The 19,030-nt window shown below is 37.4% G+C and overlaps 2 protein-coding genes across 18 annotated transcripts in view; one reads left to right on the forward strand and one right to left on the reverse strand.

Moving 5' to 3' along the window:
• Window positions 1-3,580, reverse strand: part of FTCDNL1 (formiminotransferase cyclodeaminase N-terminal like) — a 387,434-nt gene extending 383,854 nt beyond the window's left edge. For 13 of the 15 annotated variants that reach the window (XR_014830075.1, XR_014830076.1, XR_014830079.1 and 10 more), the window contains exons 1-2: window positions 2,903-3,070; window positions 1,262-1,330 (exon numbers count right to left, since the gene is read on the reverse strand). Coding sequence is in view for 1 of the 15 variants with exons in the window: in XM_021075931.2 (XP_020931590.1) it covers window positions 1,262-1,330; window positions 3,281-3,358 (147 nt within the window). In the remaining 14 variants the exon portion in view is untranslated. Of the gene's footprint in view, window positions 1-1,261; window positions 1,331-2,902; window positions 3,071-3,280 lie in introns of those variants that run through there. The other 2 variants (XM_085000309.1, XM_021075931.2) reach the window with 2 other exon arrangements.
• On the forward strand, window positions 3,237-18,721 carry C15H2orf69 (chromosome 15 C2orf69 homolog). Of its 3 annotated transcripts, XM_085000305.1 has the most exons (3): window positions 3,237-3,707; window positions 13,053-13,797; window positions 14,965-18,721. In XM_085000305.1, the coding sequence occupies exons 1-3, from the start codon at window positions 3,357-3,359 to the stop codon at window positions 15,012-15,014; spliced, it is 1,146 nt and encodes a 381-aa protein (XP_084856431.1). In that variant the 5' UTR covers window positions 3,237-3,356; the 3' UTR covers window positions 15,015-18,721. The 3 variants fall into 3 exon arrangements, with proteins under 3 accessions (XP_084856431.1, XP_084856430.1, XP_084856432.1); XM_085000304.1 differs by lacking the exon at window positions 14,965-18,721 and having other exon boundaries at window positions 13,053-13,961; XM_085000306.1 differs by lacking the exons at window positions 13,053-13,797; window positions 14,965-18,721 and adding an exon at window positions 8,672-8,811.
• The last annotated feature ends 309 nt before the right edge of the window (window positions 18,722-19,030 follow it).

Consider the following 19,030-nt stretch of genomic DNA (forward strand, 5'->3'; position numbering starts at 1 on the left):
GCCAGATCCAAGCCACATCTGCGACCTACATCACAGCTCATGGCAATACCAGATCCTTAACCCACTGAGCGAGGCCAGGGATGGAACCTGCAAACTCATGCTTACTAGTCAGCTTTGTTTCCACTGTGCCATGACAGGAACTCCCTTTGGGGTCAAAATTATATGCTAGAGTTGTATAACTCATATGAAGCTTGCTCTACTCAATGTACAGTTTTGGTACAGAGACTCAAAACGCACCTGTCTAAAACTAAGAAAAAGTGAAAAGAATTAAAGCATTTATTGGCATTTCTCAAAGAATATCAAGTGTGATCAAATTCTCACCCCATGAAAAAATTTCTTAAAATCTTTCCCCATTATTTCTTTCCCATTCAATTTCGTACAGGAACGCATGCTCAAGGTCTCTGGTATCCATTCATTTACCTTTTAGCAGAGAAATTGCACTTTTGCAGCCCACAAGCCAAATTTGGCCTATACATACATTTAATTTGATACATGTTTTGAAAGTAAATTTAATTAGTTGTCAACATTTACAAATTGGGAAATGACACATAAAAATCTGAGCATCTGATTTCCCTTGAAAAATCTAAAAGTTTGGCAAAATGCTACCTTCATTCTATAGCTGGATTGTGGTAAAGAGTGACTGCCTCCTTCAAATATGACATATCTTTCTAGTTTGCTAGTTTTTACCATTCCTCATTGTATTACAGATGGCCAATTTTACTATTTATGATATAGGGTTAATCTCTGTAACTACTGTAATATCTACAGAGGTAATAAACTAATTATCTTTTAATGCTATCCTTTCCAAGGTAAATTAGCCATTCTCAGATTCCGTCTAATTTTGTTAACTTTTTCTATATATTATATTGAGTGGTATAACAAAAGTTCCAAGAGCCCTCAAGATCTCTTGAGAACTGTCAAGAGTCCAAAGATGAGCTACGCTTTTGCATTACAAACAAAATAAAATCCTTGTGGAGATCTCTATCTGTTATAAGGAGGGCTAAACCCAAACACCTGGCTATAGCAACTTGGTATATGTAAGACTTCTAGCAAGGAAGGAAAGTCCATTCTTACAGAGAATAAAGAAAGACAGTGCTGGGCTGTCTGTGCCCATGGTTGTTAGAAAAGTACTGCTTACAAAATTGGTCTTCCTGGAAAAAGGAAGAGGGGATGGAGAGAAAACACCATATTACAGTAATATCAATGGTACCTATGAGAAGGAATTACAGTGTTAATGACTTACCATAAATGACATACATACCTCAGCTGAGTAATTGAGAGCTATTACTATCTCCGGAAGTTGCTCCTGTATGGTTATGTAAATCCTTGTCTGTGGGGATAAAACAAAACAAACAAAAAAACCTTGTGCTTACTTCAGTCTGTTACTTTACTGTGCCCTTTATATCATATATTTGTATTTCTCAAAGATTTCAATTATCTTAGAGCTACTGAAATAACCTTGTAGTATATTTAATAGTTATTATACTTAATTTTCTTTCTTTCTTTTTTTTTTTTTTTTTTTGTCTTTTTGCCTTTTCTAGGGCCGCTTTCGTGGCACATGGACGTTCCCAGGCAAGGGGTCTAATCGGAGCTGAGCCACCCGGCCTACGCCACAGCCACAGCAACGCGGGATCTGAGCCGCGTCTGTGACCCACACCACAGCTCACCGCAACACCGGATCATTAACCCACTGAACAAGGCCAGGGATCGAACCTGAAACCTCATGGTTCCTACTCAGATTCGTTAACCACTGCGCCACGATGGGAATTCCTAATTTTCTTTCTAAAACACAAGAATTTCCCACCCCCTTCAATAATGACAGATTCAATTAAAAGGTCAACCTAAAAACAAGACCACAAAAATCAAACCCCATGAAAACGTTTGGTTTATGGATTACATTTTAGTAATCCTCTACCTAACAAGAGATGGTAACAACATGCATGTGATTCACAAAATAAAATGAAGGTTGATTGCTGAAATATGGTTATATATTCATTATTATATAATTAGCCTCTGCTTCTTTTTAACCAGTTACTTTTAGGAAGCAGCAGATATACTTGGTAAAATTAAATTTGATTGGTTACTATTATGATGTCAGATGAAACTCAATAATTAGACCAGAGTAGGCTATCATATTATACCTCTCTGAAGTCACTAAGTATATATAAGTATATGTAAGAAAACTACATTTTATCATTTACTCATTTGTATTCATACTTCAAGGCTACTTATTGATATTTGATATGTGGAGTAAAGAAAAGAGCGTGTGTACTTAAGTACACACATATATAGACCCAGAAGAGTTAATATATGAAGTGCCTAGTTCAACTTCTGGCCTACAATATGCCTCAATAAATGTTGGCTGTAATATTTTAAATTCTCACTATTATTTCTCCCACACATTACCTTACAGTGCCCTGCCTCACAAGGACTTTAGAACACTGGGCTCCCCCCTTCCTCGTCTTTTGCATACTTTTAGTTAAATCTTATTCATACTCAACTGGGTACAGATAATTGTTGGACACCTATGACTTTCCTAGTGTTCAAGCTGGTTTTTGAAAACCCTAAAATAGCAAGTCCCGTTGGCTGTAAACACCAACGACATCAAAATGACATCAAATGTGTAACAACTAAAGCTTGTTCCCATTTCCCCCATCCCACTCCTTGTGTCCTGCTCCCTGCTACCAGAGACGCATTAGACTTCATAACTAAATCAAGTCTCAGGAACCTAGAAATCTTTGTGTGTCCGCAGGGAAACGCGAGGGTGTGAGAAGAGGGAGATTTTCTTCATGCAGAACACGTAAAAGACCTCCCACAGAAGTTCTGTCCCACAGGACAGAGTTACTCTATTATCTCTGGGGCTGTGTCTCTTTTAAGGCCCGAAGGACTAGAAAAACCTCACCTGAAAGTTGAGTCTACAGAAAGAGGGGCATGGTATACTCAAAACTCTCTACCCCACTACTGGACAGCGACCTTCGGCAGCCTCTGCTATAGGAATGTCACAACGGCTGCCCTTCCCGCTGGGAGTCCTCGGCTCACTCCCTCTTCCTTTGCGTTTCCTCAGGTTCCTTCCGAGACTTCCGTTCGAACTTCCCGCTGGTGCAGAACCCACCAATCATAAACGTCCTTCCCGGGCCACGCCCCCTCGTCGCCTCCTCCCGGGAACCCGAGTCGAATTTCGCGCACACCCCTCCTTCCGTGACGCACGCTGCGCGCGGACGTCGGCCTCTGACGCCACTTTGCCCCCACTGCAGGTCCCGCCCGGGCCGTTCCTGCTGACCGTTGGGTGCCGCCGGGCCGAAGTTCCTCCCTCGAGACTTTCCCCACCACACGAACCGCTCTGGCGGCGGCGACCCATGTGGGGGTTCAGGCTCCTGCGGTCGCCGCCGCTGCTGCTTCTTCTGCCGCAACTCGGAATCGGAATCGCCGCGACCTGCTCTCAGGCCAGAACCATGAACCTTGGCGGCAGCAGCAGCAGCGGCGGCGCGCTCTGCTCCTCGGCCGAGGGGCTCCGACCGCAGTGCCTGCGGCTGTCCACGGTGCCGGGTGCAGATCCGCAGCGCTGCAACGAGTTGCTCCTGCTGGCGGCGGGGGCGGTGGCCGCGGGGGAGGGACAGGAACCGCGGAACCTCCCTGGGGACCCGACGAAGGTGGAGCCGCAAACGCCGCCCCAGCATCACGTTCTCTATTTCCCCGGGGATGTGCAGGTAACCTGCGGCCTTCCTGGGCACCTGTTCCTTTCCCTTGTGGCTATGAGAATTCTCTAGATTCTTCCGTCATAGCTGCTGCCTGATTCCGTGCCTCGCCTGAACACACCCACACGTGTGCTAACCCGGGTGGCTCCACGAAATCCCAAATCGCCCCTTCCACGCCCCTAATCCCCTCCTCATAGAGCCCCAGAGGAAGGCTGTGTTTGGAGGGCTACAACCTGGAAAGAGCGAGCTGGCAGTCCAGGAAGTGGAATTTAAGACATAGAAATGAGACAGATAATGTATATTTATTCTACAACTTGGTTTCTCAGAGGGGTGTGTGTGTGTGTGGGTGTTGGGCAGGAGACGGAGAGATGGCTTTTAAATTAGTATGTAGTGTTCAAAAAACGCTGGCAGTTATTAAAAAAGCAAACAAGTAAACAAAAAAGGCTTTACTAGGTGTGACATTCTCAGTAACCCTAAGAAAGGGACAGTAATTGCTAAGCATGTCAATACTTTGATGCTCACTTAAATTCTGTACTTTTGTTTTTGTGAATGAGTGTGTGTGTGTGTGTGTATGTGTGTGTGTTTAGGGCCACACCCACGGCATATGTAAGTTCAAATCTGAGCTGTAGCTGCTGGCCTTACACCACAGCCATAGCAACGCTGGATCCTTACTTAAGCCACTGAACGAGGGCAGGGATGGAACCCATGTCCTCATGGATACTAGTCGGATTTGTTTCCGCTAAACCACCACGGGAAGTCCTAGTGTGTGATATTATCTTTATTATTAATTTTGTGGCTGCAGGATATGTTGTCTTGGAAAGCTGGATCTTAATCTAAAACTGCTGTTGTCATTAGTACAGTAGCCATTAGTTATATATGACTTTAAATTAATTAAAATTAAATAGAATTAAAAATCCAGTTTCTTAGTCGCACTAACTTCAGGTGCTCAGTAGCACCAAAGGTTTCTAAGTGCTGTAATGGACAGTGCAAATACAGAGCATTTCTATGGACTATTTCCATCAACTGCAGAAAGTTCTCTTGGGTAGTGCTAGTGTTATCAGGTAAAGCTAGAATATGGCTAAATGTGTTTGTTGAACTGTGAAACAATTAGTTTATTAAACAGTTTATTGCTTTTGAAATTAATGCTTTAAAACAATGTGCCTGCCAACTTTGTGCCCTGAGTCAAGTGATGACGAAGGTATATATAGTTTCTTCTCTTGCCCTCCAAATAATTAACTGGTCTAGATGACTGCTCATCATGAAAAAATTAGTGCTTAGATTTAGGAGAAGACAATTTACTCGGTTGAGGCCTTTTTGCTCAGTTTGGGGAAAGCAACATGGCACTACTGACAGTGACTTCCAGAGTTTTGTGGACCAGCTACTGTGTGCATCTATAATAATAATGATGATGATAGTAATGATAACTAACCTTCATTGAACACTTACTAAATGTTTTTAAAATGTGCCAATCAGAATATAGCACAAGACTTCAGATGAAGTCTTAAAAAAGCTAAATATAGTTAGACTAATACCTCCTTATGTTTTGACAGCGTCCATTTCTTTTATGTAGCCCGAGATTCCATTAGCCTTTTGGACAGCAATATACTGTTGATTTGTGCAGAGTATGAAGTGCTGTAAAAACCCAGGTCTTTTCAGAAGAAATAGAGAATAATGCATAAAAGGCTCTGAGGCCAGATTGCCTAGGTTTAAACCCTGATTCTGCACTTTTTAGCTATGAAATATCTGGCCAATTGTTCAATCTCTCTGTATTGCAGCCAGCTCAACTACAAAATGGGAATAATGACGTATAGAAGATATTTGAGGATTAAATAAATGTGTGAATACCCAATGAGTTACACTGCCTTATCTTTCTGATGACCTTTGTAATTACTGGGGAGTACTGTAGCGCTCAGTTCTTGGACTTTTCCTGACTACTCTTACTCCCTTTGTGATCTCTTTCAGTCTTGTATCTTTACATACTACCAGTACCCTGACAACCTTCAACATTTGTGTTCTAGCCTAGACATTTTCCTGGAACTTTAGACTTGCCAATAGTATGCACATACTTCCTTTTGGACATTTAATAAAATCTCTGGATCTTTACCCCTAAATTTGCTCATCCTATAATCTTCATCTTGTTTCTCAGTTTTTGGAAACTCCTATTTAATAGTTTGAGTACAGATCTTGAAGTCAATCCTTTTGTTCTCTCTTAATACATCAGCAAATAAAGTGGCTTTACCTCTAAATGTATCTAGAATTGATCAGAATAATCTTTTAAAAATCTAGCTCAAATCATACTACACCTCTGCTCAAAACTAACAGCTTCCTTTGTCATTCAGTAAAAGCCAGAGTCCTCTTGATGGCCTGCAAGACCTTTGACTATTGCTTTTCTCTCTCCTTTCTTATTTTACTCTCTGTAGAAGACACCAATCATGCCAGCCTTCTTCATAGTGCTCATGGTAGGCACACTTGACCTCAGAAGTTTGCCATACACTGCCTAGAATAATCTTCCTGCAGATGTCTGCACGGATTCACCTATTATTTCAAGTCTTTGCTTAGAAGTTGCCTTCACAGTGAAGCCTTTTCTATTTAAAAATTATACGTGCATGGGATCCTGTCAACTTTTCTCCTTTATTTTTATCCCTTTCATTCACTGTATTAGCCATTCATTTTGGTTTTTGTCTGTTTTCCACTAGCACAATGAAAGCTTCATGTCTATTTTCTTTACTGTTATATCTGTGAGGCTTAGTGACTAGCATGAAGTAAGTGTTCAACAGATAGCTTGTTGAATGAATAAATGTGTGTAAGTTGCTTTGAATAATGCATTAGGTGCTTGATAAGCCTTGGCTATTATTATATGAAATGCTTTTAGACTCAGATTTCCTTATCTTTGCACTTGATTCCTTTGAGCCTAATGCTTATCCTTAGGAAATTTACCCTGTCAGATACAGTTCATCTTTTTAGTGTATTGATCCTTTTAGAACCCTTATTTTTGGTTTATATCATATATAGGTTTAGTAAGTATTCTTTCTATATCTTTTAATTTGGATAAATATTGAACAGAATAGGGCCAAACAGAACTTTGTAGGATACAATTTGAAGCTTTGCCTCATCTTAACACAGATTCATTATTTGGTATTAATTTAATCTGGTTGATAACGTAATTTTAAACCCTAATTAACATTACTTTCATGATGTTCCTGTCATTGTATGTCCCTTTTTGTTCTATGTTTACCCTTTTATCATTTGAATTACGGGAAAGCTGAGGCCTTAGTAATTCACACTTCTTTTGGTACCTCTTGGTGTGTTTCTTATCAGAAGTGATGTTGGAGGGGGATCAGAAATTTTTTTAATAAGTACCTGCCAATTTTCTCAAAGATATCCTCCTCTTTAAATCCTTGAAATATAGAATTATACTTACCTCTTTGTTTTTTAAGTGTAAGCTTACAATTTAATGAATTTTGACAAATACAATTATGTAACCATCACAGCATCATGTGATAAAACATCATTATCCTAAAAAGTACCCCATGCTTTACTTCAGTCTCTTCTTACCTGTGAGCAACCAATCATCTGCTTTCTTTCACTATAGTTTTGCCTTTTCTAAATTTTTCATTAGTCAAGAATCATATTGTATGTAGTCTTGTATCTTGCTTCTTTCACTTAGCCTAATGCTTTCAAAATTCATTCTTTCTGTTGCCTCTATCAGGAGTTTTTTGGGGGGGTTTTGTTTGTTTTTTAATGCTGAATAGTTTTCTGTGCATGGATATGCAATTTGCTTACCCATTCAGCAGTTCATGAACATTTGGTTCATTTCCAGTTTTAGCTTTTAAAAACTTTTGCTTTCTTAAACACTAGGATATATAAATGGCCATGCCCTAAGTGTAATGTCCTGGTTAGTAGAAAAAGACTCACTTCTGTATGTCTCTCCTTTGCTACTCACACTGTTACCACACTCAACACTTCTGACAACAGTTGTGTGGGGTTTTTCCCCCACACCAAGTAAGTCTGCATCACCAGCTGCATTACCTATAATTTAGTTCCAATCTGACACTATCTACCTGGAGTTAGTGTCAGATTCTACACATTAAGGGCTCAGCCCCATAAGATTGTTCTCCTCCCTATTTCAGATGCCAGTTGCAAGTCCCAGGTTGTCACCTGTACTGACTAAGCAGCTACAGATTGAGGTTCACATGATCTCCTCCTTGGGTTCAGTTAGTCTGCTAGGATGGCTCACAGGACTTTGGAAAACAGTTTACATACTGTTTACCCATTTATTATGAAAGGATATGATAAAGGATACAGATGATCATCCAGATGGAAGAGATGCATAGGGCAAGGTATAGGGGAAGAGGTATAGAGCTTCCATGCTCTCTCTGAGTGCACCGCTCTCCCAGCACCTCCATGTGTTCACCAACCTAAAACTTTGGGGGTTTTTATGGAGGCTTTGTTGCATAGGTATGATCAGTCATTAACTTCATTTCCATTCCCTCTCTGGAGAATGGGGACTGGAGTTGAAAGTTCCAAACTTCTAATCATGTCTTGATTTTGATCTTCTGGTGACCAGATTTCTGGTGACCAGCCGGTATCACCCAGGCAATTCCAAAGGTTTTAGGAGCTCTGTGCCAGGAATCAGGGACAGACAGACAGACACACATTCTATTATTTCACATCTGGTCATACACCCTGGGGCTTTGTGTGCTATGTCAAGCAGCCTTCTTAGGCTGGTTCCTGTTACTCCAGTCCTTCTAGCTTGCTTACATAGGATGTCCACTTTATGCTAAGCAAAGATGCCCCCTTAATCCATTTTTTTAATGGAAGTACAGCTCATACCCCATATAGCTCTCCTCACTCTGCTGTAAGAGTAGTCCATCTAGCTTAAGTCTTTGTCATGGAGACACAGATCAAGTTTTCCTAAAAATCCTTTGCACCTGTACTTCAGTAGTAGTTCATGGTGGGCCTTTAAATTTTTGCAGGTCAGCAAGCATCTACCTGTGGAGTAAGCACTCCTCAGTCTCTCCAGGAATCCTCTTGTCACCTGCTTCATTGGGGATGAGAAGCATGTCCCCTAAGCTTTAACCCTTTCAAGGAGAGTAAGTGCACTGCATTTCCAAATGGGATGAAAACTCTATCAAAAGAAAACCTTTCTTCCCACGTTCTTCAACCTCTTCTGTAAATTGCCCTTGGTTAATAGCCTGGATAGCAGAATCAGTTTTGACTACCAACTTGCAAGTCCTGTGGGGATGTCTGTTGTCTCTTTTTAGAATATAGGAGTACTTACACATTATTCTTAGGCTGGGCTTGGACACAAGAGTAACAATCCCATTTTTATATTTTAGTACACACAGTTACTTAGTATGAGCATTTTCCTCTTCTGATCAGGTAACCTGGGACTAATCAAAGAAAATACCAAGATTACTACCTACTATGTAAGAGACTAAACAGGTCATAAAATCCTGAGTCCATTTTGGCTCATTAACTGAATAACTATATAAGTAACTAGTTTGTAGGACCTCAGTTTCCTTAGCTATAAAAAGGATTTAGATGGGCCCTTTCAGATCTAAGCTCCTATGGTAATTTTATATCTCAAAAATCTGGGTATGCAGAAGGCAGCAGCAGAATCCATAAAAAATTAAATGATAGCCTTCTGGGGGTAGATATTTTTTAACATATATGACAAACTAGTAGTATTAATGAGGTACAAACTGTTAAGGACTTGAGCATCCTGTTGGGAAAATTATCAAAGGATATGAATAAAGAATTAACAAAAGAAAAAAAATTGCCAGTAAACAGAAAAATATTCAACCTGATTAGGAATAAAAATATGCAAATTAAATCCAAAGTAAGATATCATTTTACCTTAGTAGCAAAAGAATTTTTTTTAATTAATGCTAATAGCTAGTGTGGATAAGGATATGGGAGAATAAGCACTCTTGTATACTTCCATTGGGAGTGTAAACTGATACTAATCTTTCTGATGGGAAGTCTTAAAAATTATGATACAAGTCTATTATTGATAAGGAGTCATACCTATAATATACAAGTCTATTGATAAGGAATCATACCTATAAGTCTATTATTGATAAATCATATCTATATTTTTAAGTGAAAACTGTATATAATCTTGTTGAGTGAAGAAATAAAGAACGCTTATATACTTGTATATGTGTATGTATACAAAAGAACACCAGAATACTAGACACCAAAATTTTAATAGTGATTCTTTCTCCTTCCCTTCCTTTTTTGCTTTTTTTAATGGCCATACCTGCAGCCAATGGAAGTTCCCAGGCCATGGACTGAATCCAAGCCATGACCTACACCACAGCCACAACAACATTGGAGCTTTTAACCCATTGCATGGGTCTAGGGATTGAACCCGCACCTCTGCAGCAACCTGAACCCGCCTTTAGATTCTTAACCCGCTTCACCACAATGGGAACTCCTAATAGTGATTATTTCTAATGGTGGTTTTATGGATTGGTGGTTTTTCTGTCTTCCTTTTACTTTTGTATATAGACTCAATTTTTTAGTAGTATTTATTTATTTATTTTTTGTCTTTTTGCCTTTTCTAGGGCCGTTCCCACAGCATATGAAGGTTCCCAGGCTAGGGGTCTAATCAGAGCTGTAGCTGCCAGCCTGTGCCAGAGCCACAGCAACGCGGGATCCCAGCCGTGTCTGCAACCTACACCACAGCTCACAGCAACACCAGATCCTTAACCCACTGAGAGAGGCCAGGGATCGAGCCTGCAACCTTATGGTTCCTAGTCAGATTCGTTTCCTCTGTGCCACAACGGGAACTCCTATAGTATTATTTTTATTAGTCTTAATTTTTTAAATAGAAAAAATATGTATATTGCTAAAAATTTAGTTTATTTAAGGTTGAAAAGTCTCTTTCATCCCTTTAGATGACTGGAGGCAGTCTCTGATTTCCCTTCCCTAAGATTAGCCACTGTTACTGATTTATATGTCCTTCTGGATACATTCTATGCTGATACAAACTTTAAAAAAAAACACACAAATAATATCATACAGGAGGTTTTTTAGCCCTTATTTTACAACCCATGGGTGTATTATTTCTGCCTTAATCTTCTGAAGCAAAGTAGATGTCTTTATACAGATTTACTTATGCATGTGTGCAAGTATATCCCTGAGATAAACTCCTAGAAGTGAAATTACTAGGTCAAAAGAGAAATGCATTTAAACCTAATTGGTATATGATTGTTAGAAATAAGGAAAAATTACAGTTCTATTCCTCTCTCTCTCACACTCTGTACCCAGTCTGTTAGCAAATGCTGTTGACTCTACCTGCAAAATATATTCAGAATCAGAACAGTTCTTACCACCTTTGCTTCTATTACCACTCTGGTTCAAGCATCTTCTCTCATTGGGATTATACTTCAGTAATGTCCTACTGGTCTCCCTGCTCAGTGGTTGTGCCTTAGCATAAAAGTCAGAGTTATCTTTTCAAAGCAGATTTTATCAGCCCTCTACTTCACACTATATCAGAGCAAAGGCCAGAGTCCTCACAGTATCTTACAGGGGGATCAGCGTCCCCTCCTCCCACCTATCTCTCTGACCCCCTTGGTGATCACTTTTGCTCCTCCTTCACTGGAGCTACCCTGGTCCCATTGCTCTATCTTGGTTATGCAAACTACGCTTCCCCTTCCAATCCTTTTGCTGAAATATCATGACTCACTCATTCTGCTCCTTTTGATTCTTCTCACCTAGTGCCTTTTTGCAGACTACCTTGTGTTCTAAATAATAATCTTGCACCCTCTCCAAAACTTTGCACTCCTTTTCCCCTGCTTTGTTTTACTCCATCTTGCATTTATCATTGTGTGTTATGTTCTCCTGTCTAGCCACTAGCCATTGGAAGCTATTGAAGTTTTAGCCACTTGAAATTGTCTAATCAAGGAACTAAATTTTAAAATTTAACTCTAAATGCTGATACTCAGTTTAGTTCCTAGAAAACTTAAAAGTGTATTTGAACAACTTTGGTGTGTGAATCTACTTTTGCATCTGTAAATCTTATGAAATTTAATTCAGATCAAGTATTTCCGATGAAAATTTAGCACCCAAATTGAGATGTGTTGTAAGTGTAAAATATACACTAGATTTCAAAAATTTAGTAAAAAAAGAAATGTAATAATCTCAGTATTTTTTATGTTGGTTACATATTGAAATGATAATATATTGGATATATTGGGCTCAATAAAATATATTATTAAAAATAATTACACCTGTTAACTTTTAACTTTTTTTTAATGTAGCTACTAAAAAATTTTATGTGTGGCTTATGTTAAATTTCTTCTGGACAGTGCTGCTGTATTTACTTATGGAGTTGTTTATTGTATATAGAATGTGCACTGTATGTAGGCAGGGATTTCATCTGTTCTGATCTATGACCAGTCAGTAGTTGTCCAATAAATTTTATAGAACAAGGACATTATGAATAAAAATTAAAAGGAAAACAAAATTTATATGCATGTCCTAGAACCTAAACAAAAAGTTAATAATATATATGGAATACTTATAAATAAATAAGATCCAAATTTTAAAAAGCAAAAGATATAAACAGGCACAAGTAAAATCCAGATGGCTAATAAATATATGAACAAAATTTCAACTTCATTTAAATATTCAATAAATTCAAATTAGAATAAGTTGCCCTGTGCAAGTGAAATTTAATAAAGATACAAGAAAAATTATACATACCTCTATGGAAAGATAGGATTGTAGTCGATATAATCAACCCTTAAATTATGAATATTTTCTTTGACCTAGTTTTCCTACATCTAGGAATTTATTTTTAAGGATGTAATCAGAGATGTATACAAAGATTTTTCTATAGTCTTCATTGCAGCTTTGTAATACCAAAATTGAAATCAAACAGAACTTTCAGGTTGCTAGAGTAATCTCAAGAGGGAAGAGTTCAGGATAGCAACTTTGATAGGAAAGTATTTAAAATTCTGTTGATCAAAAAGTCTGTTGATCAAAAAGTCTGTCTAATAAACCACATTTTTATATTCATTAATGTATTAGGAAAAATAGATCATATGTATACTAAATAAAATCCATTAAAAATATCTATAATCCTTCTAAAGTGCTCTATTTTAAAAAATTTTTACTGTGCTATTTAGCTGTATCTTATAACCCTGTCTTTTGATGGATTTGAGGCTTAAACTGAAGATTTATTTAAAATCTTCTAACCAGAAAGTAAAAGACTTATAGTTGTCATTTCTAGTACACTAACCATAGGTGACTATGGGCCCAAAATAAAAATGGGAAACTAATTTTGCAGAAGTAGTTTTGTATAAATATGTATTTAACATTTGTTTCATCTTTCTTACCTTTCAGAATTACCATGAAATTATGACTCGTCATCCTGAGAATTATCAGTGGGAAAACTGGAGTCTAGAAAACGTTGCCACTATTTTAGCTCACCGGTTCCCCAATAGTTATATCTGGGTGATAAAGTGTTCCCGAATGCATCTCCACAAATTCAGTTGTTATGACAATTTTGTGAAAAGCAATATGTTTGGTGCTCCAGAACACAATACTGACTTCGGAGCTTTTAAGCACCTTTATACATTATTGGTTAATGCTTTTAACTTAAGTCAGAAGAGTTTGCTATCAAAGAAGAATGTAAAAGATTTGAATAAGGATTCTAAAGCATCTAACTGTAGATCTGGTTCTTCTCATACAACTAATGGTTGCCAGGGAGAAAAAGAGAGGACCTGTGAAAAATTTGATGAGTCTGCCATGAGTTTTTATCCACCATCACTAAATGGTGCTTCTTTTACTTTGATTGGATTCAGTAAAGGTTGTGTTGTTTTGAATCAGTTGCTCTTTGAATTGAAAGAAGCCAAGAAAGACAAGAACATAGATGCTTTTATCAAAAACATAAAAACAATGTACTGGCTGGATGGCGGTCACTCTGGAGGAAGCAACACTTGGATTACTTATTCAGAAGTCTTGAAAGAATTTGCACAAACAGGCATAATTGTTCACACCCATGTAACACCTTACCAAGTACGTGATCCAATGAGATCTTGGATTGGAAAGGAACACAAGAAATTTGTTCAGATACTTGGAGATTTTGGTATGCAGGTGACTAGCCACATTCATTTTGCAAATGAAGTTCCTTCCATAGACAATCATTTCAGGGTTCATGAAGTATTTTGAGACTACAGTATTATTAATGTACTTGTTCAGTGGAAGAACAGAAGCACTTTGAGTGTTATAAATTCAGATAATGAGATATAATTCATAGCTATATTGTCAGTTTTGTTTTTTGTTTGTTTTGGTTGGGGGTTGGGGGAAGGAAGCACACATTCCTAAAACATGAGTGTAATGTGCAATAGTATTCCTTACTTCTGAATGTGAATAGTTTTTAATTTGGACTGGGTTAGAATTAGTTCATTTGAAATCTAAGAGGTGGATTGTGATAATCCTATGAGGAGATAGGACCTTTAAGAATGAAAGGTAAGGTACAGTCCTTATAAAAGGCAATTAAGTTTAATGTTGGAAATAGTTTATTGTCTGAGTAATGTTTAAAACTAATTTTGGTGATACTTTAAAGGTGATTTGCTATTTTGGCACTCAAAATTTTTGAGTGGAAACACTATTTCTCTTCAAACAAAGAGAAGGCACACTGATGTTTTCCATCATTTTGCAATAACCCATACCCTGCCTCTTAGTTTCTAAACTTATGGAATCATTCTTCAGTGTGCCACCAAGTGTAGATGTATTTGTTTCCAAATACCCAAGAATGTGCAGTAGTGTAAAGTTGGCCTAAAAAATATTACACTTAAGCACTATGACTTAATTTTTAATTGACAACTTTTGGATATGACATTTTGGAGTTTCTTGAATTTTGGCAAAAGAACAGTTCTTTTGGAAAACTGTTTCAAATTGAACATAATTATGTATATTGGGTAAAAATATAGTAGATTTAAAATCATTTCATCATATCAGTCTTTTGAAAGAGATCAACTTAGGTAAAATATAATACACTATTTGGTACTACTATATTGAAAAAGAGACAGAGTCTATAGTTCTAAGTCAGTGTTTTTCCTGAAGCATGATTTTGTCTGCCAAAAGAAAGCAGCTCTCCTTGGCCAAAAGGCAAAATTATATTGCTGTAAAGAAAGTTAAAAGGGAAAGTTTGAAGACCCAAATGATTTAATTTTGGCTCAAAAACTGAATTTGCTTAACACTGTTATACAATTTGGGTGAGGTTTCCTTCTGCCCATTTTTCTTGACCTAGATAAATACATTTTGAGAAACCAAGATCTAATGAATGTCAACCCATATTGAAACAGCTGTGTGATTATAATAAAAGGTGAGTGGTCATTTTTAATTGTTAATAATTAGCTCTTGCAGCTCATGAAATAATGAAGCAGGGAAGTAACCAGCTGCTTTCAGACTGGAAAAAAAAAAAGACTGAAGTTCAATATCTTAATAACCCAGGGGGTTATTAAGTATAAATATATACTAAATATATAAAGTAATAATTAAAATGGTAATTTCGTGGTTTCTTCTCAGAATTACATTTTAGTGACTCTATAAAGACATTCCAAACATTCGGAGACTTATGAGAAAGGATTTTTACTTACCAAATGCTTAAAAATAACATCCTTTAATTCTGTCAACTACAGAATAGTATCTTTTTTTTTTTACGGGTAAAGTACCATAGTTTTATATTGCTTCAGTTTCTTTAAATACCTGTTGAGACCAAAAATTCCCAACAAAAAAACAAATCAGCCTAATTCTCACATTTTATTTACTACCTTGTCCTAAAGCACCATGATTGATTGGATGGCTTCTTTCAACATGTTTAATAATCCTAGGTCAAATTTATGTGTATTGAATATAAAATAGCTAAGTTACTGAATGCTTTAATGAGGAAGGAAATGCATCTATTTTTACAGGATTAACTAAAATGGAAAAAATATGACTTTGAGCAGGAGTGTTCACTTAAAAATCTGAGACATTAAAAAATCTGGCCCTGTAGCTATCTGGTCATGTGAATGCTTAATTATAATTGTTATATGTTGAGTGAATATACATAATAACTCACTGGGACACCTGGAGCTGCCAGTGCATCAAAATGAGATAGTACTGAAACACTGAATGAAAAAAAAAGTGTCGAATGAAAATATATTCAAGTTCATCCATATTCAGATATTTTAATACTTAAAATTTGTTGTTTCTCCACATTTATTTAAAACTGTTACAAATGTTAGTGTATCCTTTTGGATTGTGCCTTTGTGTTTATGTCGTGGAAGAGTCAACTGAGAAAAGTAGTCATTCAAATAATGGGAAAGTTGTTGCTGCCATAGTATGAATGTACAGTTAAATTTAATACAGAGAAGTCTGTTTGAATGTGCTGTATGTTACTAGATCTGTTAAAACTTTAGATAGTTATTTAGAAGGAAGCTATTTTTCTCTGCTTTGCCAGTTTGGGCTTGTGTATGTTGTCATTAACCTACATGTTTTTTCATACAAGCAACTTTGAAACTTTCCTGTAAAAATACATCTCTTCTTTAAATTGTTCCACAAAATTAGCATTCTTTCCTCCTGTTAGATTTCCTGCAGAACAAAATCTCTCAAAAATAAGTTCATCCTTTTCTGTTCTAATCATCCCAGGTATCTGTATTCCTTTAGCTGTCATCAAGAGACTTGGTTAGAATATAGTGATCTGTTTTTCATTTCATTCATGCAATATCTAAGCCACAACCAAGGGCAAGGAAGGTCTGGGCTCTGAGGAAATAGTACAGACAAAACAGCATATGAGTATGGAAATGTTTAATGAAGTAAGGATTAAGAGGTAAAATATGAAACAAAAGGTATTATTCAAGGGCTTTTAGAGAAACATGCTTTAGAATATAAGATATATGTGTAAATAGACCTCCTCTGTAAATTCAGGTTCTTTGCAAGGACAGAGAGGCCAAGCAGCTCTTAGTGCTAGAGGCAGGCAGAGTCACTTAGGATGATCATTTTGTATCCAATTTAATGGAACTTAAAAAAAATAGAACATAACACTCAAACTCCAATGGCCCAAATGCTTAAAACAACTGTAAGGTAATCCAGATACATGGGTGAATGCCAATCTATGTTAGTTCCTCCTGACTACATCTGTGTTTTAGCACTTGGGGAATTAGTCACAGCAGCACAGTTCCAACTCCATCCAGACATAGATCCCTACTTCCTGCATTTTTTTCCCTAATGTTAAAGCAGATTTATAATAGTGAAAAAACTGTAAATAAAAATGCCCATCAACTAGTGAATGTGTAAACAAACTGTGGTGTATATACATCCAATGGAATAGTATTCAGCATCAAAAAGGAGTGGGCTGTTGATACACACAGCAATATAGACACATCTCAAAATAATAATGCTCAGTGAAAAAAGTCTGAGTCTAAAAAAAAAGTGCACTCCGTTTAATTCCATTTAAATAAATCTCTAGGAAATGCTAACTAATCTATAGTAACAAAGCAAAACAATGGTTGGGGGCTGTGGGAGGAAAAGGAGGGATTACCATGGGAAGAAGGAAACTTTCAGGGTTCCTGGATGTGTTCATTATTTTCATTGTGATGGTTTCACAGTTGTATGTATATGACAAAATTTATCAAATTGTACACTTAAAATATTCCCTGATTATCGTATGCCTGTTATACCTCAGTAAAGCTGTTCTTAAAAAAGTTTCTGCATTCCCTACTTGGGAGGCCTGGACCCAAACAAATTCCTTACATTCTGTTAGTCTCTCATTCACACATCCCTAAGATTTCATAAATCAGAAGAGGGTCCTGGGCTGGGACAGAAAGCCCTCTTAACTTTACTTCGACCAATGCTTCAGCCAGCCACCATTTTCTGAATTCTATACCTTTTCTTCCAATATCTTAACCCAAGTCACATTTCTCACCCGTCTCAACACTTCATCTATTATTTCCTAATTCTGTATATCCCTGCTATCTTATTTCCCAAGATGTTTCCAAGGACACAGGGATATTTTTTCCTGCTCTGATCCCTTCCCCCGCACCCCACCCCCTGGCCATTCAGGTCCTTCTCACCCTGATCCTTTAGCCACAATGAGGATTGTACTGGCAAGCAAACATTTTAGAAAAAGAGCCCATGGCCTCTCTTGATAGCAAAGTAGATGAAATCCCTGCTTCCCAGCAATTCAGGGATTAATTCCTGAGCATTTAAGGCAGTGGTTCTCATAATGTGTTCCCAAGGATCAGCAGCCTCAGGATCGTCTGAGAACCTAGGCTCCCAGGACAGACCTACTATATCAGAAACTCTGGGTTGGGCCTAGCAGTCAGTATTTTAACAGGGACAGGCCCAGTTCTGGAGGAAAACCAAAGACAGCAAGAAAATTAGAATGGAAGCACAGTGAATCTGATTGAGAGGTTTAAGCGATGGATGAAAACAAAGATAATTTAGGAAGAACTCGCTATTAGTCAGAAAACCTCCTTGCTCCAGAGAGCTTTCCCAAAAGATGTTTTCCACATTCACATAAAAAACCAGCAGTAGGGCCTGCCAAGTCCGTTGCTACAAGTCTGCCGTGGATGCCTCCTGCATTAAAAAATTTTTTTCGGTCAACTTCTTAGATTAAACTTCAATGTCTGTTGGCAACCTTAGGTGAGAAAAGCTTCATTACTAAGGATCTTTCCAAATGTTCACATAGCTGCTGTTCAAAAGAATGGAAAGAGAAAATAAGCCATGTTGACCTTGTTTCCCTTGTTTTGATATTACAGTTTAGAGTGATGTTTGAAATTACTGAATAAAATTAGTGTAATTATGTACCAAGACAAATACTGTTAATGTCTGTAATTACAATCTTGACCTGTACTTTAAAATTTTGAAAGAATAATATATACCAAGGCAAAATTTTTTAAATACACAATTGCAAATTCCAGTCTGTCTACCTACTTGTCTAAACTCATGGGCGATCACTATCACTGGTTTCTTATGTATCCTTGCAGAGATAATTCTATACAAATAAAAGTTTACTTACAGCATACGTTTTACACAAATGGCATCATACTGTACCCATAATTCCAAACCTTTCTCATTCTAGATAATTTAATACTGCAATAGGAACTACCTCATACTTCAACAAAGGAGGAATATAATTAAATGGACGCTAGCACCAGCCATCAACTATGTCTGCCCTTAAGCTATCTCCATTATTTTTGTTGCAACCTATAAAGTACAAGTTTTATTTTAAAGATGAGGAAAATAATCTTCTTAAAGATTAAGTTATTTAACTTACCTAAGGTCATCCAGTTTACCTTCCAAATAAACTGAATTAAAATGAATATTAGGCA

The sequence above is a fragment of the Sus scrofa genome, chromosome 15 (genome assembly GCF_054392235.1).
Source record: "Sus scrofa isolate SSC_HxYL_T2T_F1_AM1 chromosome 15, Sscrofa_HxYL_maternal_Yorkshire_Landrace_v2.0, whole genome shotgun sequence".
Taxonomy (NCBI): domain Eukaryota; kingdom Metazoa; phylum Chordata; class Mammalia; order Artiodactyla; family Suidae; genus Sus; species Sus scrofa.